This window comes from Ruditapes philippinarum, unplaced genomic scaffold, assembly GCF_026571515.1.
Source record: "Ruditapes philippinarum isolate M1 unplaced genomic scaffold, ASM2657151v2 ctg1202_1_1_1_1, whole genome shotgun sequence".
Taxonomy (NCBI): domain Eukaryota; kingdom Metazoa; phylum Mollusca; class Bivalvia; order Venerida; family Veneridae; genus Ruditapes; species Ruditapes philippinarum.
The window spans coordinates 64,746-91,063 of NW_026857598.1; the positions used below are offsets into that span (position 1 = coordinate 64,746).

At 33.6% G+C, this 26,318-nt stretch overlaps 1 protein-coding gene across 2 annotated transcripts; it reads right to left on the bottom strand.

Moving 5' to 3' along the window:
• Positions 1 to 428: 428 nt before the first annotated feature.
• Positions 429 to 24,797, bottom strand: LOC132750268 (uncharacterized). Of its 2 annotated transcripts, XM_060740212.1 has the most exons (11): positions 24,088 to 24,797; positions 23,172 to 23,284; positions 18,452 to 18,578; positions 15,432 to 15,539; positions 11,242 to 11,418; positions 8,106 to 8,326; positions 7,060 to 7,147; positions 5,376 to 5,554; positions 4,528 to 4,722; positions 1,581 to 1,652; positions 429 to 1,097 (listed from the first exon to the last, which is right to left on the bottom strand). In XM_060740212.1, the coding sequence occupies exons 1-11, from the start codon at positions 24,767 to 24,769 to the stop codon at positions 444 to 446; spliced, it is 2,616 nt and encodes an 871-aa protein (XP_060596195.1). In that variant the 5' UTR covers positions 24,770 to 24,797; the 3' UTR covers positions 429 to 443. The 2 variants fall into 2 exon arrangements, with proteins under 2 accessions (XP_060596195.1, XP_060596196.1); XM_060740213.1 differs by lacking the exon at positions 15,432 to 15,539.
• Positions 24,798 to 26,318: the final 1,521 nt, after the last annotated feature.

The window sequence follows — 26,318 nt, forward strand, 5'->3', positions numbered from 1 at the left end:
CCCAGTGCATTTATATAATCATTATTTATATCAGCATTAAGCTCTGCAATGTTTTCACTATCATTATCCTTTATTCTGCCATGAATAGGAATATTTTGAATGTCATCAATTATATGCAAAGGTTTAATTTCTTTTGATTTTCCCAAATGATGATTCTCTCGGCTTAGCAAAGGACGATACACCAAAGCTTGACAGAGTTTGGTATGGATCATCTTCACCTGTAACTGCTACATCTTGTTCATCTAAATCTTGACAAACAAAGGCATCAAAACTTTCTCTGAGGAGTTAAATTAAAGTATGTATCCTCTTCTTCACTTGGAATCTGGTCCTCTAAAGGTTTAGGCTCTGATAATTTGGCTCTTATTGGTCCTAGTTTAGGAGCAACCGGCCTTGGAGGTGGAGGGGCCGTAACTTCATCACATCTCCATTAACTAAACCTTTGGTTAGAGTCTCTTTATTTGCATTTGTACCTCAGCCTTTGGTACAGTCACTAACTTTGGTTTGATAAATCTTTTAGGTACAGGTGGTTTGATTTTTTCCTTTTTTTTTGGTGTGCTTACACAGTTTGGACCATTCTCTGGTGGTTTAATCAACTCATATAATCCATCTGAAGTTGGTCCATTTTGTTTAACAATATTACTATCATTATTATTTGGCACATGTTTGTCAGATATGTTAGTATTCACATCATTTTTATGATCAGGTTTGTCAATAACGTCATACAGGGGATCATGAAGATCTGTAGAATGTTTGGTGGGGGGTAAAGGAGGAGCAACTTTTGGACGAGACATTTTCGGAAGTCTCGAGCCTCCTGGGGTTGGTAACTTTGATTCTGGTTTCTTTTCAACTTGAGGTACATTTGTATCAGTTTCATGAGGTTCCGATGATTTCGGTGATTTTGGTGTGGGCGGAGCTGGGGCTTTACGAACAGGTTTCAGTTTTGACTGAGTTGCTGGTTTAACGTCCGATTGTTGTAGATTTTTTGGAACGTCATTCAACAATGGCTGACTGTCTTCACTTGGTACTGGGCTCTGTGAGGGTGATTGGTTGGAACTTGCTGGGGATGGAGACGGACTTGCTGAAGGTTGGTCTATCATCTGTAAGAAAAATTAAATTGGAATATTATCAAGGTTATTTAGCAAACTTATCATATCAGGTTTAACAGAAATTTCTCATTTAAATAATCTGAGAACAAAATATGGAAAATTCATTAGAATATAATAAAGAACAAATGACCTATTTTTCAGATTTTCTGCCAATATAACATTTGTTAAAAAATAAAATAAAGAGTAATAATGTTGCCAAAAGTAATCAAATCACAAAACCCTAATAGATTGCTGTAGACCAATTGGTGTTAAAAAAATAGTTTTGTAAAAGATTGATATAGGAGTTGGGCTAAGAAGAACTATTTAAGCTAGCTCTTCCACCTGTTGGCCTGCCAACATAGATAAATGTATTTTTTTTATATATTTGTTGGTAAAAAAACCCAAGAAAACTGCATGCCATGTTCAGACTGGCTGTTAAAATAACTTTTGAAATAAAGCTTAAAACAAAATAACAATTTAACATCAGAAAAGTACCTCTACAAATGTTCCTGGGAACCAGCCAACAGTTTTATCTTTACATCCTAACCACCAGCCATTTTCTAGTACCTGAAACATAAAGTAAAGGTAAATTATTTAAGCATAAACCAAAGTTCCTAACAGAATATATTGAAAGTATTATTTTACAAATAAAATTCACCACATGTCATCATGTTAGAGTGAGATTATTACAATTTGTATTGAGCCGAGTGGTTCAAGACACCAACTTCAAATAACTTGCATGGTTCGAATTCCATCAAGGACTTTGTATTCTCTGGATTCTTTCATCTGAGGGATCTATCCAGCTATCTTTACGGAATGTTGGTAATTCTACACAGGGGGTGCCAGCTTGTGCCTAAAATAATGCAGAGAGAGGCACCTAAGGTCTTCCTCCAACAGTAAAGCTAGAAAGTTTCTATATGTTCTTTACACTGTTGGTGAGACTTAAAATCCAAACAACATACAAACCAACAAACACACTCAGGAAATGGAGAGCACAAAAAAACCCCCCCCATCAAAAATTTTTAAAATTCGACCCCGCCCTTTGGGAAATTCATGAAAACTGCGAAATATTTGGGGGAAAGGATTTTTTTTTTAAAAAGGTGCGTGAAAAAAAAGTGATTTTGAAATTAAATTTTTAAAAAAAAAATGGATGGATCAATTTTATTATAACTTTTATTCATTTAAAAGGGAGTACACCCCCCATGCCCCTAAACTTTCCCCTTTGAAAGGGTTTTAAAAAAGGGGAGTGGATTGAAAAAATGAAAGGGGGTGGAGTGGGTTCAAACCCCAGAAGGGGCAACTTTTTTTTCTTTCTTTTTTTTCTTTTTAACACTTTTTATGAATCTCTCAGATCCCTAATGGAAGAAAAAAGTGTTTCATTTTCATTTAATAATTATTGTAGGTATTTATTTGCTAAAAAATGCCAATTTTAATGGCAAATATGATACCAAAATTGAATTATTTTCCAAGTTTAATAAAAAAAAACTACCCGGTAAATAGGGAAATGGTCAAATAAGTGTTTAAAGTGGGTGGGGTAGGGTTACATTTTTATACATATTAAAAACATTTCGTTTCGAAACAATCATTTTGCTGGATTAATTTTTTACCTGAATGTCATTATTTGTTTCTTAACAATGAGCAATAGGAATACATTTTTCATAATGATGATAATATGGATTATTTAGAGTTCGTCCATTTCTGAAAAAAGCCCTTTTAATAGCAAAGTTTTAGTTCAGAAAAATGTCCATATCATAAACCACACGGTAAATTTTCTTTAAATTTTGCATACAAGTGACATTTAAGGCATATAACTGTCCTATGTTACCGATTTTTACAGTTCCTAATAGTGCCCATTAGGGGTGTTCTTCCTTTAGACAACATAAACATATAACTATTTCCCAATTACCTGATAATAAAGTAATGGCCATAAACTATTAATGAAACATTTTATGATGTGGTTAACTCTAGTATTTCATGAAAGGTAATTGAATATCTTTAGCTCTAAACCTCAGGAACAAATTAAGTTATGTTGATTATGTCATAAAGATTTGATATTTACAAGTGAAAGGGCTTTTAAATATTTAAACCTTGCATTGAACAATTTCGCAATCTGATTAAAATTAGCTGTAAATAACGCTCCGCTTTTAGATCTAACAGTGACCAATTAAGAAGTTATTTCTGGGGATCTTTCACATAGCCAATCATCGGCAAGCTTTCATAATTTTGAAAGCGTTTAAACCCTGGGAAAACCAATACTGATTAGGAAATTGTCAAAAATTGACAGAACAAACTTGCCGCTGTCCATATAGCCGACAGGTAAACTGGAGAAACAATCTTGCAAACAAATTGATTCTTATTATTTCAAGTTATTTTATTAAAAATAACATCAAACATTTTTTTCTAACTGTTTGTTTGTTTGTTTCATTTTACGCCTTTTCCCAACAGTATTTCAGTCATATAGGCGGGTAGTTTCCTAACCATGGTTCCTGGAGAGGTACACCAGTACTAGACTACCTTCCTCCGTGCTAAACTACCAAAGCATCTCCCGGGGATTGAACCCACGCCAGAGGGGTAACTGGATTAGAAGTCATCGACTCTAAACCCTCAACCACGGAGGCGGTTGTTTTTTTCTAACAAAAATCAACAATTTGTTTAACTTCCACAGACAACAGTATTTTGATACTTTTTTTTAATGCCTATGTAAATACCAGTTTGTTTGGATGGCTAAAAATAGCTTTCTCTAGAAATCTTAATTATAAGGAAGGCGAAAGATATATGGTCATAATCAGATCTACATAACAGAAATAGGTTGATCTGAACTTTTAGTCAGATTGAACAATTACATTATAGGAAATGGGTATTTAATTCCTTTACTGTCAGTTTGCAAAGGCAAATGTTTGTCACCAGTTTGCTCAAACAACATGGCAGTCAGGCATCATATAATTACAATGTTTGATGACATCTTAAATGTCACACTGTTTAAAAAATAACATTAATACAGCATAATGATGAGTGAGATCATTTTCCACACATGGGAATATAGTGTGTCTCTGATAATTGAATAATATCAACTGTTTTCCTATTATTTCAATTGAATTTATTTCAAAATGAGAAGCATCTAGCAATAATTGCCCTTATAGGGGTAGAAATAATGTCAGCAAAAAACTGGCAAAAAACTGTCATGTAACAATTTGAACAGAACGTCAGTATTAGTTTTCGTTAAAGGGACTCCACCATGGATTTTTGAATCTAAGGATTGCTGGCCCCATTGGTTCAAACCAGGTCAGAGGCAAGCTGTTTTTGGGCAAGAAACTTTACAATCAATGAGTTTTACTAGTTGGTTAAAGGAACAGATTCTAGTGTGTTTTTTTTAATCTTAAAGCTTCGTACACGATCAAAATAAAATATTTTCTTCATAAACTTCTTGTATTTCAATATTTACCTGAAACACTGTGATATGATCGCCAGTATCAAACTCCAGGTCACCAGCTTTCTCCGCGGAGAATGTATGTATAGCTTTATGTACTATACCAACCAGATCCTGTCGCTCATCCATGTCCACATTCACTTCTAGCTGCTTGTAACTTGACGGATCTAGGTCCAACTTAGGTTTCTCAACTTTTTCAACTTTACCAACCTTTTAAAGTAACCAAAAGTAATTGAATTCAAGTAAAAGATGGAAAAATGAAAGAAAATCAATTTGTCAATTGGCCTTCAAAGACATATCTCATCATAAATGAATAATCATTATTAAAATGTGTGATTTATGTTTTTTTCTAATTTATTTCACAATTCTGTCCTATAGATAACATGAATAACTGTTGTAATAATGATATCTATGAAACTTCAATTTGATGTTTTATCATTTCTTGGTAATCTTTTAACAATACATTTCTTCTGTACTTTAAATATCTTACATCCACATGAAAACTTGGCAGTGGACATGTTTATGTTTATAAAATCACACCTTTTTAACATATGTATCTGGTACCCTTCACTTTAGCTAATAAATTTCACCTTTTTAACATATGTAGCTGGTACCACTCATCTTTTGAGCTCATAAGAATCTCTCCTTTTTAACATACATGTATGTATCTGGTACCCATCACTTTAGCTTATAAATTTCACCTTTTTAACATATGTAGCTGGTACCACTCATCTTTTGAGCTCATAAAAATCTCTCCTTTTTAACATATGTATCTGGTACCCATCACTTTAGCTAATAAATTTCACCTTTTTAACATACATAGCTGGTACCACTCATGTCTTTTTTAGCTCACAAAATCTCACCTTTTTAACATATGTAGCTGGTACCCATCCTTCAAGCTTTGTACTGTCATTTATACCTCTCATCCAACCATTTTGATCGCCACACTCTTTACACAGGATTATGTCCCCTTTGTTTATAGTAAGCTCTGTGTCTACACGTGCAACAAACGGGTACAGGGCGACATAATGTGTGTCTTCATCTAAAAATACATAAAATTCTTGTTAAAGACATTGTTATATACATGTATTATTATGAAAAACTAAGCACTTTTTTCTTACATGCCAATATGAGTAAATTATACACAAAAACTTCTTTATTAACGCCTTCCGAACTTTAGTTCTAATAATGCTTTGATTTAAATTCTAAAACTGTCAATTGTTATTGTAAGGAATTTCAAATCTGAAAAAAGGAGGAAAATTAAGCAACTAACAGTATGTGCAGATTGGCCTCACTTGAGACATACCAAAATCATTTTATTATTTCTTACATTCAAAATCGAAAAGTTTAGCAAATGAAAACGGGAACCATTCAAAGTTTGTCACAAAAAGAGGGCTAAATTTGTATTTTAAAAGTTTCAAAGAAGTCATTTCTATGCTATCTATGACTCTATTTTAACTCGATAAAGTGAGACATTTATTTATTTGAAGGAGAAATATAAATGTTATACTAACATTCAGAAGGACCGGCCAGTCATATACACAATATATATGTACAATCACACAGAAAGGTTTCCGACACAGAAAAGTATACCTCTTGTAGTGTCAGAGTTATGTCCCGGACAAAGTCCAAAGTGCAATAATTCCAAACTTAGGTAAGACAGAGTCATTGTTCTTTGCACTGCTCATCTACCCAATGATACATGTATCTATCTACGTACAAAGTTTCTTGTTCATATCTCTTATAGTGTCAGTTATGTCCCGGACAAAGTTCAAAATGTAAATATGAACAAAGGGCAATAACTCCAAAATTAGACAAGTCACAGTTTTGGCTCTTTTGCACCACACTTCTACCAAATGAGATACATCTACCTACAAAGTTTTATGTTGATATCACTTCTAGTCCCAGACAAAGTTCAAAATGTTGGAATGAACAAAGGGCAATAACTCCAAAATTAGGCAAAGTAGAGTTATGTTTCTTTTGCACTGCACATCTTCCCAATGAGATCTATCTACCTACAAAGTTTCATGTTGATACCTTTTGTTGATGCAGAGTTATGTCCCGGACAAGAAAAACAGACCGACGTACTTGTGAAATGATACTTATGTGACTTTCCTTTGATTTTTTTAGCCATTTTTAGACACACAAGGCCTAAAAAAAGACACACAAGTAAATACCGAATGAATAGGATCAAAGAGAATTTACTGTTACCCATTGTTCTCCAAGACACACAAGTACCTCTGGGTTTGTAGGGACGGACAACCAGACGGACGGCCAAAATGGAATAAGGGGCCATTTCTTTTGTTATTTTCCTCTGTTTAATAGAGGGCCAATGGCCCCTTACTTTTTATTACGGAATGAACTCGATTGTTCTCTTTTTTGTTCTGTTTACAGTTAGATGGCCCCCTATCCCTATTCGGTAGTGGGGACAACCGGACGGACGGACAAAGCAGCAACTATATGCTCACCCTTCGGAGAGCATAAAATAAGGAGACAATATATCTTTCCAGGAATTGTAGCTGTATTTTAGACCATGAAAGTTTTTACCTAATGAAGTATCTTTAATCGAGGATATTATATCTGACTTTGTAGGCGTGGTGCTATTGCTCCTGTCTACACCCGACTTTCTCTTGTCCTGAAATGATAAAAGTTTATGCATGAATGAACAAATTACATGTATATATTATAAAAATTTATAATAACACATTAGGCCTTATAATTTGTATAGATAGGCATAGTATTGAAAAATCAACCCTGACCCCTTTATACATGTATATCTTAAATGGACTAGTCAATCTTTCAAAATGGACAAGACCATTCATTGCTTTTAGGGAATATTTCAAGATACATGTATGTAATGACAAAATACCAAACAGTGAAGACCATGATCATAGGGCACAGACATGCTGGCTGATTTTAGTCAAACTGGTTGCACGGAGTGAAGGAGTTAAAACATAAAATGACTACTGCACTAAGGTGATAACTATTTTTCTCCAGTACTAGCAAAAAGTCCACTTTTTTTATTGGTATATCTTCACTATTCCTTAACATGTTGGTTAATAACATTTGCCACTTGTATACAGCCCAGTTAGCCTGGACATTCGTGAAATCTGTACAAGCTCTTTCATGTTGGCTAACTAATTAAAAATTTTCATGTTGACTTATTAAAAAAATTTATCTTTATTTACCCAAAATTGTAAAAGGACACTTTGAAATGTTGAAGCAGAACTATTCAATCTAAGAAAATCAGCAAGATAAAGATTTTTCTCCAATGCAGTTAGTGCTTTAAATGCTATGCAATTAGATCAAACGGAAGAAGATCTAAACTTGTCAATATCTGGAACTGTCTATTATCAATTATGGTCAAACTGACCTGGCTCTATACTGGCAACAAAGGCACATAGCAGATCAAAGAGGGTAAGGTAAAGGTTAAGCTAATAGTAACTTTAAGGTATATTCAAACAAAATACCTGCACCCTCTCAACACCCACCAAATAAAACCAATGAAACTACAAAAGTGATTGAGAATCATTCTTATGCAGTGACAGACTAAATATAAGCAAATGTTTGGAAGCTAAGGTTAGTCTAAGTACCTTTGGCTGTATCTTGCAGTAAATAGGCTCAGCTTGAATTTCTTCCTCCGTTGGGGCAGATTTTCTGTGATTGGGTTCATTAACAAGATAAGATTTTCTCTGATTAAGTTCATTTAATAGGCAAGACTGTCTCTGATTGGGCTCTTCTGACCTCTTCACCATGAAGGATGAAACATACGAGTCGTCGTGCATCTCAACCTCATTCTCTGTTTTAAAATTGTCTGAAAACGTGAAAAATAAGTGAGTTTCATAACATAATTCACACAGAATCATTTATCAATGCTATTTATCAGGTTGAAACAGTTTTCAATTCAAACTGATACAAGATTGCATTTGAGAAAAATGCTATGCCACCGCATTAATACAACACTAAATATTAGTGTAGGAACAGTTTTTTTTTGTTTCTATACAATTTTGAAGATTGTCATAATGCATAGATCCCTGACCTATCTAATTCTTAATATCCGATTAGTGGTTAAATCTGTTGTTAACTCAATAAAAGATCAGAGTAGGAATATATCAATGCACTTGAGTCTAGTGAATTTGGTGGTGAAGGTCATATTTCACACAGCCTAAATTTCATGACTACATCAAAGGACAACACAGTAAGACACTTTGTAAAAATCTAGGTCAGCTGAAATCAAAGTTCACTTTACATCTTAATCTGTGCACATGGTTCAAATTTCATAGCTGTACATCAAAGGACAAGAAAGTAGGTCACATCATCAAAATCTAAGTCACCTGATATCAAAGTTCAATTTTACAACTAAAACTGTGCACATGGTCAAAATTCCATTGCTGTACATCAAAGGACAAGAAAGTAGGTCACTGTCCCCTTGGGCAAGGCAACATTTTGGACCAAAGGATTTAATTCAAAACAATCTTGATACAGTCCACCAAACAACATTTCAAGTCAAATATCTAAGTTGTAGCTTTCTCCCATTCAGAAAACATTTGTTTTTTTTCTGTTTTTACTATGTGTACATAATGAGAATCACTGCCCCCGGGCAGGGCCAATTTTGATACCAGGGGAAAAATTTGAACAACTTTGGTAGAGCACCTATAGATGATATTATATAGCAAACATCAAAGCTCTATGCCTTGTACCTTCAGACAAAAATATTATTTTTTTTACTATATGTACATAATGAAAATCAATGACCCCCGGGGCGGGACCAATTTTGACCCCAGGGCTATAATTTGAACAATCTTGGTAAAGGTTCACTTCACAAAGTCTCATGCCATATATATTTAACCTCTAGCCTTTGTCAATTCAGAGAAGAAGATTTTTCAATTCAGAGAAGAAGATTTTTCAAGTTTTTACTTTATACATATAAGGAAAACTATCGCCTCTGGGGCAGGGCAATTTTAACACTAGGGGCATAATTAAAACAACTTTAGTAGAGGACCTATAGATGATATTGTATACCAAATATCAAAGCTCTAAGCCTTGTACCTTCAGACAAGAAGATTTTTTATTTTTTTACTATATGTACATAGTGAAAATCAATGACCCCTGGGGGTGGGGCCAGGCCAATTTTGACCCCAGGGCTATAATCTTGCTAGAGGTTCACTACATTATGTTTCATGAAAAATATCTTATTTCTAGCCTTTGTAAATTTAGAAAAGATGATTTTTTAAAGTTTTTACTAAATACATATAAGGAAAACCTATGACCCCCGGTGCGGTGCTAATTTTGACACTAGAGGCAAAATTTGAACAACTTTGGTAGAGTACCTATAGATGATATCATTAAACAAATATTAAAGCTCTAGGCCTTGTACCTAATAAGATTTTTTTATTTTTTACTATATGTATATATTGAAAATTAATGACCCCGGGGCGGGGGCAATTTTCACCCCAGGGCTATAATTTGAACAATCTTGCTAGAAGTTCACTTCACAATGTATCATGCAAATTATCTAACCTTTAGCATTAATTTTGTCAATTGCTAGAGGAAATTTTTTTTAAAGTTTTTACTATATACATATAAGGAAAACTAATGACCTGCGGGGCGGGGCTGATTTTGACCCCAGGACTATAATTTGAACAATTTAGGTAGAGGTCTTCCAGACAATGCCTTATGCAAAATATCTAAGCTCTAGGCCTTTTTGGTCTTTACGAGAAGGATTTTAAGTTTTTACTATATGTACATATAGTGAAAATCAATGACCCCCGGGACAGGGCCGATTTTGACCCCAGGGCTATAATTTGAACAATCTTGGTAGATTTCTACCAGACAATGCCCCAATGCAAGAAATCTAAGCTCTAGGCCTTTAGGGTCTTTACAGGAAGGTATTTTATGTTTTTACTATATGTATATATAGTGAAAATCAATGACCCCCGGGGCGGGGCCAATTTTGACCCCAGGGCTATAATTTGAACAATCTTGGTAGAGGTCTACCAGACAATGCCTTATGCAAAATATCTAAGCTCTAGGCCTTTTGGATCTTTACAAGAAGATTTTTAAATTTATTCTTATAATTCCTTTTGGTTGCCATGGCAACCAGATTTCTGCATGGAATGAAATTCTTTGAACAACTTTGGAAGCCCTTCACCCAAGGATCAATCCTGCCAAGTTTGGTTGAAATTGGACTAGCGGTTTTTCCCAAGAAGATTTTTTAAGTTCACTATATAATCTATATAACACACACACACCCAAACAAACAAACACACGCACGCACACACACACACACATACATACAGGTGAATCGCTATATGCCACCGCATCGCAGATGCTGCGGTGGCATAAAAAGAACCACCTGAAAGCTTTGCTTTATTTTCAGGCACACACAGTCGTAAACATCATACAACCTTTTGTTTTGTACCAGAATTTATGTCCTAACATTAATATCTTTTCATAGTTTGTGATTTTCTATCAACATACATGAAGGGAGACAACTGTTGAAACAGAAATGTTTTTACTGACAAAACCTAAATAATAATGATGGAAATCAATGATTATTTTTTCAACCAAACAATTCAATGTTCACATTTTGTTTGCCAAAAAAACTTTCTTCAATCATCAAGACACTTAAAATTAAGTTGGTCAATAAATATATTTTTATAGATCATTAAATCATTTCTTGCATATAATATTGGTTCGTTAATCTAAAAAGAAAGAGTTGTTGTATACCTGGTGGTGCCGCCTGAACATAGTTGCTAGGGAACCAGCCAGTCTGGTCCCCAGCGGTTCCTCTCCACCAACCAGCAGCCTCTTTTCTGTGTACTCTAACTAGGTCACCTTGTTTCAGTTGTAAATGCGTGCTCAGTTCCCCTTTATAGTCAAACACAGCCTCATATGTTGTACATCCTATATATAACAACAAATATTTAACTGTTACACCACTTGTAAAATTTTACCAAATAATTTTTTTTCTCGTAAATTACAAAATAAACAGACCATTTCTGATATAAAATCTTTCAGGCAGACAGTTACCTGTTTATTCACATTGATAAATAAGATGTATATCAAATAATACACAAGTAAAATCTGCAATAATGACATTAGCAGATGAATAAACTGTTCTTTTCTTACATTAAAGATCTCATATGAAGTGTATAATTTTTATAACATATGTTCTATATGTTAGAATATTCAAGTTTTAGTATTCTCAATAATGGTCACAGTTCAGATTGGAATATCCATCCCAAAGTGTAACCTGCCCATTGTATCAATATGGACATGATCATTCATAATTTAATGGAAAATTTCAAAATATGTACTGACTGAATAGATATGAACAGTGCAAACCATGATCAGACAGTACTGGTGTACAGACCTGGATCTTAATCTGCACTAGTTGCAGTTACTGCTAACAGGCTAAATTACTAAAGTGTTAATTCAAACATCTTTAAATAGTGGCAAATTATAGCTTGAACAATTACAGAACTATATAAATTTCTATACTTTAACTGACCAAATGAAAGATAGAGGAATAAAGTTCACTTTTTATAAGATTAGATGTTCTTCACAATACAAGAATATTGTGCCCTAGATAAGTTTCTCCTATTATTAAATGACTATATCACTCCTATAATAAGATCCTCTATAAATGCAATTACTAAGGTGTTGTGAATAAGGTTCAATATCTAAGCGATGAATAATGTGCTATGTAAAAGACTCTGCTAAGCAATGAATAATATGCTGTGTAAAGGACTCTATCTAAGCAATGAATAATGTGGCATGTAAAGGACTCTATCTAAGCAATGAATAATGTGGCATGTAAAAGACTCTATCTAAGCAATGAATAATGTACTGTGTGAAGGTCTCTATCTAATCAATGAATACTCTAACATGTAAAGGACTCAATCTAGGTATTATATAATGTCCTATGTAAATGAATAATGTGCTGTTTAAAGGACTCCATCTAAGCGATGAGAAATGTGCTGTGTAAATGACTCTATCTAAGCAATGAATAATTTGTTGTGTAAAGGACTCTTTTTATCTAGGCATTGAATAATGTGCTGTGTAAAGGACTCTATCTAAGCAATGAATAATAAACTGTGTAAAAGACTCCTATTATCTAGGCATTGAATAATGTGCTGTGTAAAGGACTCTATCTAAGCAATGAATAATAAACTGTGTAAAGGACTTATCTAAGCAATGAATAATTTGCTGTGTAATGGACTTATCTAAGCAATGAATAATTTGTTGTGTAAAGGACTCTTATTATCTAGGCATTGAATAATGTGTTGTGTAAAGGACTCTATCTAAGCAATGAATAATAAACTGTGTAAAGGACTCTTATTATCTAGGCATTTGATAATGTGCTGTGTAAAGGACTCTATCTAAGCAATGAATAATAAACTGTGTAAAAGACTCTTATTATCTAGGCATTGAATAATGTGCTGTGTAAAGGACTCTATCTAAGCAATGAATAATAAACTGTGTAATGGACTTATCTAAGCAATGAATAATAAACTGTGTAAAGGACTCTTATTATCTAGGCATTGAATAATGTGCTATGTAAAGGACTCTAAGCAATGAATTAATAAACTGTGTACACGACTCTATCTTATTGAATAATGTGCTGTGTAAAAGACTCTATCTAAGCAATGACTAGTGTGCTGTGTAACAGACTCTATCTTAGTAAAGAATACTAGGCTATGACTATTAAGGCCTTTATTTAAGCAATCTATTAAGTTCTGAGAACTAAGGTCATTATTCAAGGGTCTATCCTTTGTCATATATTTAAAAGTAGCATGATAATTATATGTAATATTTCACTGCTTATAAATAAACTTCAAAAGTAATTTCCACATCTGGAATAAATTTGACATGACTGAATATCAGCTAAAAATAACCTGGCATACCAATTATTTTCATCCAGAGGCTAAAGTTTAAAATTTATCAATAAACCTTGCAATAAAATCTCTTTTTTTCAAGGACTTTTAATAAATAAAAGCATCACAACATAAAATCACTGCATATCTTGATCTGAAAAGTGAAAAAGGACCACGTCATGCATTAGACATTCTATTTTCAAAATATGGCCCCATAAAACATACATTCTTCATGCAAACGTATTTCATAACAGATGCTTACAAGCTGTTTCTTGCAGTAAATTCACATGCTATTTCTGATTCTCCCATGCACTTTATCAAAGATAAGCCGAAAACATTGCTGGGAAAATCTTGAAGCACTAAGTACTTATTTTATCCATATATCTTTTGAAAATAGTTTTTCACTTTTGTTTTTAATCTTTTGATCTAGTCATAAAGTATCTTAATGTAGCAAAATGATAAAATAACTTGGCAAGCTTAAATTGAAAACACCATCCGCAGCAAATATAGAAATAAAATACATAATAAAAATCTATGCATTGTTTGTGGAATAATATGTTTTCATATTTTGAATATAAATAAATTTTGTGTTTGTCTTGAGTCATTATGGACAAATTAACCCTAACCCTACCAAGTTTGTTGAATGGACTTGCCCTGCTTCTAATTTGGAACAGTCCATTAAAAAGTTAAAGGGAATTCATTATAAAAGTACTTAAAATTGAGCAGGTATCTGTATAAGAGCCTGGTCAGACTGAACTGACCTGCAAGATGGCAAGTCTCTTAAAATGTTGGCAAAGGCCTGTTTTAATTTGCACTAGTCCGAAAACATTTAAAATATGACCTGTGTTAGGGTTTTAAGGTCAGTTTTTGGCTTAAACCTATGTTTAAACAGTTAAACAGTAGTATATATATTAAAAATATACAAAAAATAGAGTTTAAACAATGTCTCAAATACTTAAAGAGCAGTACATATTAAACACATACAATCAAATATAGTGCTTAAACTTATATTTGGATAGTTAAACAGCAATAGATATCTAAAATTTACAAAAATCAGACTTAAATGTATGTCCCAATAGTGAAACAGCAATAAATATATTAAAAAATTACAAAAATTGGGACTTTTTGGATATCCTGATAATTATATAAATAAAATATATATATAAAATATATCAAAATATAACTGTCAGGTGAAGCAGGTGCAGGCTTAAAAGTTATTTGGAAATAAAAATGTGATAATTAATTTGATCAACATCTAACAAAAGCTTCAACTACCGTAAAGGTAAAAATTGTGAGGTTTCAACTAAAGAGTTCTATAAGTGAGGTTGGAGAAATGAGGGTGGTGGCAGGGAGAGGCTAGCCTAATGCTAACATACCAGTGGGATATACATATGATCCTTTATTAATTAATCTGAAATCATTGAATATAACACATATGTATTTCATATTAGGGGAACTTAAAAATATTATACTTCATGAAAATATCTCCAAAATTGTGAAAAAAACACAAATATCCACTAAGTAATCAAATAATATAGATATGTATGCTGACACAAGCATAAAAACAATCCAAATTATATTTTATGTCCAAATGGTTTAAAATTTCTAGCTGGAACAAGGACAGACCTACCCTTGTAATACAATTAATGCTGTCTAAAGTCCTTTGATTATAAATTGATAATCTTAACTGATTTTGTTTAATAAAAGTGTTGCATTCCATGAATGGTTTTTAAACTTTTGTGGTACTTAAATCTGACGCTTTTTTTAATTATTTTATTCCATAATGAATGACATCATTAATGACATCATCATTGTATATTTGAGTTATGACATTCAAGCGATAATGTGATACGTGAGATGAAGCATGATTGTTACAGCTTGCCCAAGATACATAAAAGGGAAATATGGTACCATAATATATACCCTAAAATTGCCCCCACCCCTTTTCACTCCCCTTGACAAAAAAAAGGCAAATTTATTTTTGGTAAATGCAACGTCCAAAGGGGCATTTATTAGAAAATATGGTATACACCACATTACCTTCCTCCGTTTCAGTCAAACCAGCATTTTTCTGGTCCACTATGTGCGTCTTGTTTTTACCCTTTCTTTTCCTTACACCATTATGTGTTTCACCTGATCTCCACTTTGCTAAACAATAAGAACAAAAAAGAAAAACACATGCAAAGTATGCTAACTACTAGGCTAACTAAAGTACATATAAATGAAAGTACAATATGCAAAGACAGAGAAAAATGGCATTGCATTAAAAATAGAAGTTCCTACTGATTTCTGAATTTCATTTTTGAATACAAATGTTTGTATGCACAATCGGAGTGTTTTGAAAAAGTCAAGTCACATTTATCCTCTCGAACTACCGGGTAACCTTCCTACCCACACCTCCAAGGTTGGACCCGACTAGAATCCCCCACCACCCGATCAAGCGAGTCGGACATAATACAGCTGTTTGACAAAAGTAAAGTCTTATATTGCCAATGTTATTTGAATTACATATGCATTAAAATAAAGGGTATAGCTACATAAAGAAATCTTAAAGTCTGAAAACTAAAATAATGTAACTTTATTCTCAAACGCTAACCTGAAAACAGTAATACAATTTATTTTTTTTAAATCTAACAAGGCAATGCCATCTAACTTCTTGACAAAAAGTAAATCATACAATATATGCAATTATATATGCAATAAATAAAAAATAACATGCACAGAGTAGAAAGATATAAACAAAGAACAACACCAAAAATGCTCTTACATCACAATGCAACAATCCTTTAATAGTCCGGAAATTTTCATCAAAAGAACTAAGCATGTATATTTACATTATTTTTATACTTTTTGTTATGTTTATTTCTTGCTCTGTGCCAGTTTTATGATTTGGTTTCTCCCTAAATATCGTGCACATGAAATAATTTATAACCCAGCTGGTAGAAAATTACCCAGTAGTTGTCTAATACCTCAAAACATATGCAAGTTTTTTGCAGTGACTCTCTTTTTCCACTTCAATTCTCAAAACATAGCATATATTCCAAACAAAAGAGCCCTTAATGGTACTAAACCGCTAACCTGAGTAACATGTCTGGGGAAAAGACCATTTGCTAGGATTTTAAAATTTCTTCCTACCAATTGCTATGTTTATGTAATAGATTTGTCTTATTTTCAGGTTGGAACCGTCTGTTGTAAATGCAAATAATTTATTATAAATATCAAAGTACTAAAAGTTAGCAGCCATCAGAATTGAGTCCGGTAAGACTGTTTGGTAGAGAGGGGTTGGACCAGGCTCAATAGTTTACTGACAGCAAAAGCTTTCCAGATAAGATTTAAAATTGTCTCTTAACACTGTTGTTTTGAGATTAAAACCTGACATTATGTAAGAAAGGGGATCTGAGGTATTCCTCCACCAGTCAAGCTTGAGAGACTTAGTATGAAAATATAGTGTCTGTGTGACAATTGTCAAGATACATGTATATTAGGGCTCTTAGGCATGAGACATCTACAGATATTTATATCTGTAGATATAAACATTGTAGATGTTACATCTTGATTACGTTATGTTTACATAGTACATGTATTACAATAAAGGTATGAACCTGGAAAGACATGTTTTTTTATCAAACTGTTATGATTCTTGATTTCAATATCCAACAGAATGAAGAAACGTACTTTTCAACAGAATGCCTAACAAACAATGTGCAAAAAAACTACTATTTACAGTTCAGGTGAGCTAAAATAGTTATCAATTAACTGGACTCCAAATCTGCATATTTCAGGGAATGCCCAGACATTTTAATGGGAAGTAATCTTACAATCACATCACACAAGACATTTTATACCATCTGATGTTACATGTTATTTCATTTAACTAGAGATATTTATTCTAGAAATAATTTCAGTAAAAGTAAATTGTGTAATTGACAAAACTAGTTAGCTTTTGAATAAAATGTGTTTTAGGTGTAACTATAAATAGTGTATAATATTAACTTTGCAGACCCCTCTCTTCCAAACTCCATTCTGATGGCTGCTTCCATGCAGTCTTACAGGACTCCAAACTAACTTTTAGTACTTTGATATCAAACTTCAAAATAAGACAAATCTATTAAATAAACTTAGCAATTGGAAGGAAGACATTTTTCATATTTGACAAATTTGAAACTCTAATTGGACAATACTGACCTCAAATTTGATATCAAACAGCCCTCTGTTTCAAGAATTGTGTTTATTCTGATATTTTAAGAAGTTTTTTAATGTGTTTACTTATCTCTGTCTGTGATGTACATAAAGATTATTTATTGACAAAGAGAAAAGGTAATTAAAACCCTGTTCCAACATGCATTTACACCAAGAATATTCCCTGAAATCAAGTGATTAATACTGAATTTATTTTAGTTTGATTGTGTAGGTAGCTTAAAACATAAAGACACACTCTCGAATATGTTGATGGAACCAACAATGAGTGTAAAGTTTCTTGTTCAAGGAAACAACGGCTTGCCCATGATAGGGCTTGACCTCACTAAAAACATTAATGTGTCTTAGAGCTCAACCACTTTGATATTAAGAAATCCATTAAAAATCTAGTACAATGAAACATTTTTCTTCTTCTAAAATTGACAGCCTTACATGTGTCCTTCATTTATAAGTAACAATATTTCTTCACTGAAACATTAATATCTCTTCGGGTCCTATTTAGCTAAGGAAAAGTCTATGTACTTAAAACACCTTTGGTACCTTCTGAAGTAAAAGAAAAGTTTTCATCGTTATTTTTGACCTTTGATCAGTAGACAATAGCATAGTTTTGAAAAAGAAAACAACAACAACCATGTGTTACCCCTGTCCATGTCATGCACAAAATGCAAAGTTAGGTACCTATTTACAATACTTACTACATTTAACAAGTACCAATATTCAAATAAACATGCAAAGGGTAGGATTCGATATTCAAAATAAAGAATAGAAGAAAAAACAAAATAAAAACAAAAATTGCATAGCAATCAAATAATTTAAGAAAATCTATATTTAGAATGGAGGGAGGACATTTTTATGACGTATACCTATATCATCTTGTAGAGCAGCCTCACCACTGTTTTGTTCAGGAAGCGCGTTCCTTGATGTAAGCGGAATATCTTGTCTAGAATTATTTACCCATAAGTCCTGCACACGATTCTTAGCTGGTGACCCCTGAAAGTAATCAAAATCATTAAATGAGCCGCGTCACGACAAAACCAACACAATGGGTTTGCAACCAGCATGGATCCAGACCAGGCTGCGCATCCGCACAGTCTGATCAGGATCCATGCTGTTCGCTTACCAACCCTTTAACACGTAGAGAAACTGATAGCGAACAGCATGGATCCTGATCAGACTGCGCGGATGCGCAGGCTGGTCTGGATCCATGCTGGTCGCAAACCCATTATGTTGGTTTTGTTATGACACGGCTCATATATTTATCAAAGGGAGTGGTAGCCTAGTGGTGTAGACTTCTGAACTCAATATTTTAGAGTTTAAGCCCTATACTTTGATCATTGTATCAATTATGTTACAGAAAGCACTTGCATAGATCTGTTATTAATTTAAGTGACATATATGTCCAAACATTTGCATATGCATCCTCTGTATTTACATATGTGACAGCATCAATTGCCTTTCATATTTAAAATTGTCACAAAGACACTTCCTTTGACAAGTAAATGTCACAATAAAAATTACTAACTACGATTATGCTCATCTTTGGTTAATATCACATACAAGAATACAGCCCTGAATTTCCTTACAATTAATATTCATTTGAATCTTCACTGAAATAAAACCACAAAAATGCACTCAGTGACTTATTACTCACTATGGCACTTCCTGTTAATTAAATATTGTCAGTGCCACCATATGTCAATTCACTTCCAGTCTCAAACATAAAATAAACTCCAATGCTGAATGAAGTGAAATCTCACCAAGTTCCGACATAAGAAAATTATTCAATGTATATTTTGACTTGGTTACAAATAAGATAACAACATCCAGACTATAATGTTTCAAACTTTGGAATTATTCTTCAAACACTTTCACATTTCTTAAGCATTATAAATCTATCATTAATAAAATAAGATTAAAAGATATCGAATTAGCTATTTGTTTGATAATAAAATTCTATATCAACTGAAATGATGGTAAATTTGTTATCCGAGGCAGCCAATGACCAAAATTAATTTCTAATCTGAAGAGTACTCTGGGAGGGGGAAATGTTTGTGTAATCTTTTAGAAACATCAGGCCAAAAACCTGTTGTTTGTTAAGCAAAGATAACTTTCAGTTTTCTTGGTAGATTTCTGATAGTACTGTACCATTGAGGCTTTTAGTCACCTGCTAGCAGTTTTATTACAACCACCATACCTTGGTATGTGTGTTAATTTTTTTATTTCTTTTATTTTCTTTATCTGTGGAAGATGAATGACTATTATCTTCTTGATATTCTACATTTCTGAGCCTAAAAATAACTAATCACATTTATTTCAATTTTGAAAGAAAGCTTAAAGCGTTTGAACAATGCTGAACTTTGCTATTTTTAATTATATAATAAACCAATAGTCAGGCATCGAAAAATAATTTCAGAGTCACTCGTCCTGCAGGACAAGTAGCTTCTAAATCCGATGTGCAGGCAACATTATTCTACTCATCCTGCATCAAATTCTTTTAAATTCATTATGGCTACTTTACTGGTGGAGGAAAACCTTAGATGCCCTTCCATACATGATTTCAGACATGAACAGGAACCTGAGTAGAATCACTAACATTCTGTAAGCAACAAACAACACTAATAAAAAGAAAAGAAAAACACTTCTAGACTAAGTGCATTAAAGCATTACTAGTATTTACATTGTAAAATAAGATATTCAAAACATTCTTTATACATAACCCTTTCTCTATTAGAACAAAAATGTTAAGTTATGTAAATTACTTGCACAATAATAAATTTGGTCAGAGGCACATTGGATATTAGGAGCCCACCTTCAATGTACCATTATAAGTCATTTAAGCAAGCTTGACCTTGAAACTAAATGAGTCTGAGCAAAATGAAACAAGAGCTGTCGGTAGGACAGCAACGCTCGACTATTCTTAGTGCTTGATAGTAAAAAAAATGCTTGATACAGTAACCTCCTCCTGTTTACAGGTTGGGGTCATGATGGTGAACAAGTGTGCAAAGTTTCAAAGCCATATGTCAATGGACTTTGAAAATATTTGAACTATTACAAAAACTTTAACGTAAATTCTAAGTCGAAAAAGGGGCATAATTCTGTCAAAATGCTTGATAGAGTTACCTCCTCCTGTCTACAGGTTGGGGTCATGATGGTGAACAAGTGTGCAAAGTTTCAAAGCCATATGTCTATGGACTTTGAAAATATTTGAACTATTACAAAAACTTTAACGTAAATTCTAAGTCGAAAAAGGGGCATAATTCTGTCAAAATGCTTGATAGAGTTACCTCCTCCTGTCTACAGGTTGGGGTCATGATGGTGAACAAGTGTGCAAAGTTTCAAAGCCATATGTCAATGGACTTTGAAAATATTTGAACTATTACAAAAACTTTAACATAAGTGGTTAAGCCGACGCCGACGCTCGGGTGACTGCAATAGCTCTACTTATTCTTATCGAATAGTCGAGCTAAAAATATAGGAAATTGATCAATGTACTGTCTTAATTATTATCTTATTGATTTGCAAAAGTTGTAAGACCATAAAACATGTCATGCCAAGGGTATTATAACTAAACATATCTGAACAGTATTTCTAATTTGCTTAATGCCATCAAATCACTGTTCTGCTTCTACAAACAGGATGTCAATTCCAATGAACAAAATATATTCACCGAAACAAAAATAGGGATACTTATTGCAAAATAAACTAGAACTGCCACTATCATGGCGTGAATACCCCCGCATACCACTTTGTCAGAATCAACAGTGGCCATTTAGAACTCAAGGACAACCTCCCTGCCAAATCTGAGGTTACTAAGCCAGTGCATTGCTAATTTATGTATTCTACATGCTTCAAATGTGAAAATGTCAAAATCAATACACTCTGGACAGGCATTCTGAAGCAATTGAAGGGGAAAGCTTTCTTTTGACAAGGTCCCTGTGACCTTGACCTTTGACCCAGTGACCTCAAAATAAATACGGATCATTTACTAATCACGACTAACCTCCATGCCAAATATGAAGACTGTGGGTCATAGGAACCTTAAGTTATTGGGCGGACAAGCTTTTTGAAGTCAAGGCCCCTGTGACCTTGACCTTTGACCTCAAAATCAATAGGGGTCATCTACTAATCATGACTAACCTCCATGCCAAATATGAAGACTGTGGGTCAAAGGAATCTTAAGTTATTGGGCGGACAAGCTTTTTGAAGTCAAGGCCCCTGTGGCCTTGACCTTTGGCCTGGTGACCTCAAAATCGATAGGGGTCATCTACTAATCACGACTAACCTCCATGCCAAATATGAAGACTGTGGGTCATAGGAATCTTAAGTTATTGGGCGGACAAGCTTTTTGAAGTCAAGGCCCCTGTGACCTTGACCTTTGACCCGGTGACCTCAAAATCAATAGGGGTCATCTACTAATCACGACTAACCTCCATGCCAAATATGAAGACTGTGGGTCATAGGAATCTTAAGTTATTGGGCGGAAAAGCTTTTTGATGTCAAGGCCCCTGTGACCTTGACCTTTGACCTAGTGACCTCAAAATCGATAGGGGTCATCTACTTATCACGACTATCCTCATGCCAAAAATGAAGACTGTGGGTCATAGGAATCTTAAGTTATTGGGCGGAAAAGCTTTTTGATGTCAAGGCCCCTGCGACCTTGACCTTTGACCGTAACTGACTTATTTAGTCAGTATTTTGAAACTCTCCCTAAAATTCATGAATATGTTGGTCCAGATCAATCATTGCATTTAAGATATTTGCCATGATAAGAGCTTAAAAATAACTTATAAATGCTATTTGTTCACTGTTAATTCAACAGGAAAGAAATCACACGATATTTGAATTGTATTTAAAACTACTGTGTAAAAGCATGTCAGCCTGTCACACTTAATGAGTAAAATGACAGAATATTGTCCTTTAATCAAATAACCTAATCAATGAAAAAATGCTTCCAGCCAGCATTCTTGTATTGGGAAAGCATTGCATATTTCACAAGTAATTCACATTATTGTGCAATCTAGACGCACCATGCAATCTCGGAATATTTCACCATAACTGCTGAGTCAGGAGCATTTTATACAGGCAGACATTTTTCTGCTTTCAAGAAAAACAACATCAATAGAGAAAATGCTAGGGGAAATAGAGAAAAAGACCAAACGTTTATTTGAATGTTGTCTTAACATTTTTGATGTTATTAGTTATGGTCGTGTCTGTGAATCTGTCATTTTTTTCAATAATCATCTCAGACATATAACTGTCTTTAATATAATTTACTCTCTTAGGTTTCTACAAGAGGCTTTTATTGAAAATAAAGTTAAGATCTTTACGAGAACCCGTTTTATGGCATTTCAAGGACAGAATTGGCCATGACAGACCTGATTCTTGTGTTCTTGACAAACAGAAGATAACTTTGGGATCTTTAAAGGCATATTAACCCTACATTTTTTTCTTCTTCATAATAGGCAACAATGTGTTTATATATTATTTAAACACAGGATTTAGAGCATTTAACAATTATTAGTAAGCTACATGAAGAAAGAAGCGTTGAATGTGATATAATTTGTTACTTTCATATAAACTTACCTTTGCCTTAGACTTTTTCCTCCGTATACAAACTATGCACAGAATCAGGAGTATAAGTATACCCAATCCACATAGTGGAACACCAATGTATATAATATTGTCTGATAATCCACCTGTGAACAAATATATATAACACAATGACAAAACAATGAGAAATTTTAACATTGAATAAAAATAATTTATGAAAATTTAATAACAGAATCCTACATTTGATTTTAGACAAAGAAACTGAATAATTTATTGTTTTGTACACATTTTAATTCACCAGCATCAACATGATGGAAAGGGTTCATTTCTCAAAGATAAATATAGGGTTAATGGGATATAATGTCCTTGACCTTTAAGCTTTTGACCTAAATTGAGAGAACTCATTAAGGTGTATCTACATACAATGTTTGCAGCTTCTCAGTAAATGCTCTTTGATATAATGGGCAGTTTAATGTTTTGATATTACAAGTTTAAGTAACTTTGACCTTTGACCTTTCAAAAGTAAATAGGCCTATGTACATCCAGCTAATTGTATAGGTATGTATCATGTATGGACTGGCTTGTACATGAATGTCTCCTAATATGTACAAGTTTTACTTTTTTCAGTCATACTGAAATTGAAGTATTTGAAAACAATTTACATGTTTTATTAAAAGTATCAATTACTTTTTTGTTTTGAAACTAGTACTAACCATTATCAAAAACCAACATTTACTGTCAATTTGTCAATCAACAGAGGATAGTAAACAGTCTTAAATAATTTTTTCTTAATTGGAAAAAAAATTGAATATATGTCTGAAATAATGCATAGGTGCAAATCTGTTCTTATATGACCTTATTAGTGGCAATGTGACCTAATCATCCCCATACCCCACCACCCCACTAGGTTTGTAAGATAGGAACAGGCAGATTGATAAAATGATTTTACCTCCAAGTATAGTAGAATTTCCTGATGCCTCAGGTACCATCGGTTTACCAGTGGGTGGGGTAACAGCCTCTGTGGTCTTTAGGGACATTGTATCTAATCCTTGTGCTGCTGATGAGAAAGTTGTCGGTTTGTTTGTACTATAAACCACTCCAGTCATCACCACGGATGACTCGGACTTTGACGGTAATATATCCGCTTTACTTGTTGAGGGTGCTACAATGTCTGTAGAACTAACACTATCCGATTGAGAATTTGTTACTCCATCCTTAGAAGTATTAATATCTCCAGAAGAACTTTTAGAATTATCATCCACCGAGGAAACTAGCACAGAATCATTTTTATCCGCTGCAGGTGATTCGTCAACACTTGATTTTGTAGGGATCAAAGATTTTGAATCTTGCGCCATTTGAGTTGTATCACTTACACTTGACAGGCTACTTTGCATATTCCCTGATTGTATTGATTGTGAGGCTTGACCTTGAACTTCAGTACTAGTTGCTGAAACTGGGTCAGTCGTTGCTATAGGAATTTGGTTGCTAGGCAACATTTGAGTAGGATGTTGCATAGGGAACTGTGTCGAGTCTGTATATGGAACATCAGAACTAGTCTGAAGCGTGGTTTGACCCACTTTACTAGATGTAACGCTTATGCTATTTATAGAACTTTCTGAACTTGATGACATGCTTGTTGATTTTGTGTTTCCTGCTGGGGGGGAACCATTTTTCCCCACGAACACCCCGCCACTGTCACAGTCGCATCACCATTTTAACCTGAAATTTTTAAAAAACAAAATATAAATGAAAATATACATATCATACTATACACTCAATAAAAAATTTTTTCAAACACGTGCAATTTTCATTTCTACAACGATAAACTTTAATGAATTTTAAGAAACACTAATTTTTAAATTTTTTATAAAAGTTATGACATCTCATTAAATATTTTACACGCAAAACAGGGGAACAGGAAAAAAACATAACTCCTAATTTTAACATATGGGGGGTCAACAAACCAACATAAAGGGTTTTTCGACCAGCAGGATCCAGCCCGCCCGCGCATCCTGCAGTCGATTTGGGTCCAGATTTCACCATTTTTCTACTTTAAGGGTGTAAGCGAAAAGCATGGATCCTGATCAACGAGCGGAAGCGCAGCTGGGCTGACCATCGGGCCCAAAATATTATTTTTTTTTGTCATGACCGTCAATTATACCCTCTACATTTTAAGTTTGTAAGCCCTTTCTCATACATCCTTTTAAAAACAATCATAATACCATTACATTTTCCAAAAAACAAATTTTCACACATTTGATACAGAATTTTTCCCCTATTTTAACCGTCTTTTTACTTTTGTTGAACAATGTTTTATTTGAACAATAAAATTTGCATGCTGTTGAATACAAACCCCCCATTAATATTCCAGAGTATTTCTTTCTCCGAGATATTCCAAATATTTCAAACGTCCTTTACAGAGAACTATCTGCTCGTTTTGCGTATGCAATTCCACAGATAAAGCAATACAGAAGCATTTGTTTAATAAAGATTCCACTATTGTCAAGTATTTACTTTCCTCTCAATTAAAGTAAGCCCCTCCTTGTTTGTGCATAAAAACAAACAAAATGTCAAACCCTCCCAAATTAGGATTGTTTGAGTAATTTCTACGGACCTATAAACTAAATGCTACCGCAGATATATCCACTTCTGTTTCACTACTTACTGTCCACTTCAAAAGATAACACCAACTCCCATTGCATTTCATGAACGTGATTGATAAACGCCTTTATTCAACACATATCAATAAAAACAAATCATACATATGATCGTATTAGTAATCAATTTCCTATTTTGTTGGTCGTTATACAAGAACGCCTAAAACAGAATGTTTTTTTCTCCGGTCAAGTAAATAAAACTTCATGACAAAACACATCAAAGTTATTTTAATCGATGAAAAACATTTCGCTCAAATTGTACTTCACAACTTCCTGTCTGGCTGCATGTGTAATCATATACTAATAACTATAAATATACATAATTCAAGCACTCTTTCCTACCATGCAGAGAAATGTTTCACGGTAGAGAAAAATAATTTCCACGTAAATTTACTACTATCAATACTATTATCACAATGCAGCTGCGGAACTTTAATGTACCACATGTACAAGTTTATATTTTCTCACGTAAAAAATCTCGATAATGCATTACAGCACATTCCTCATGCACACATATGTACGG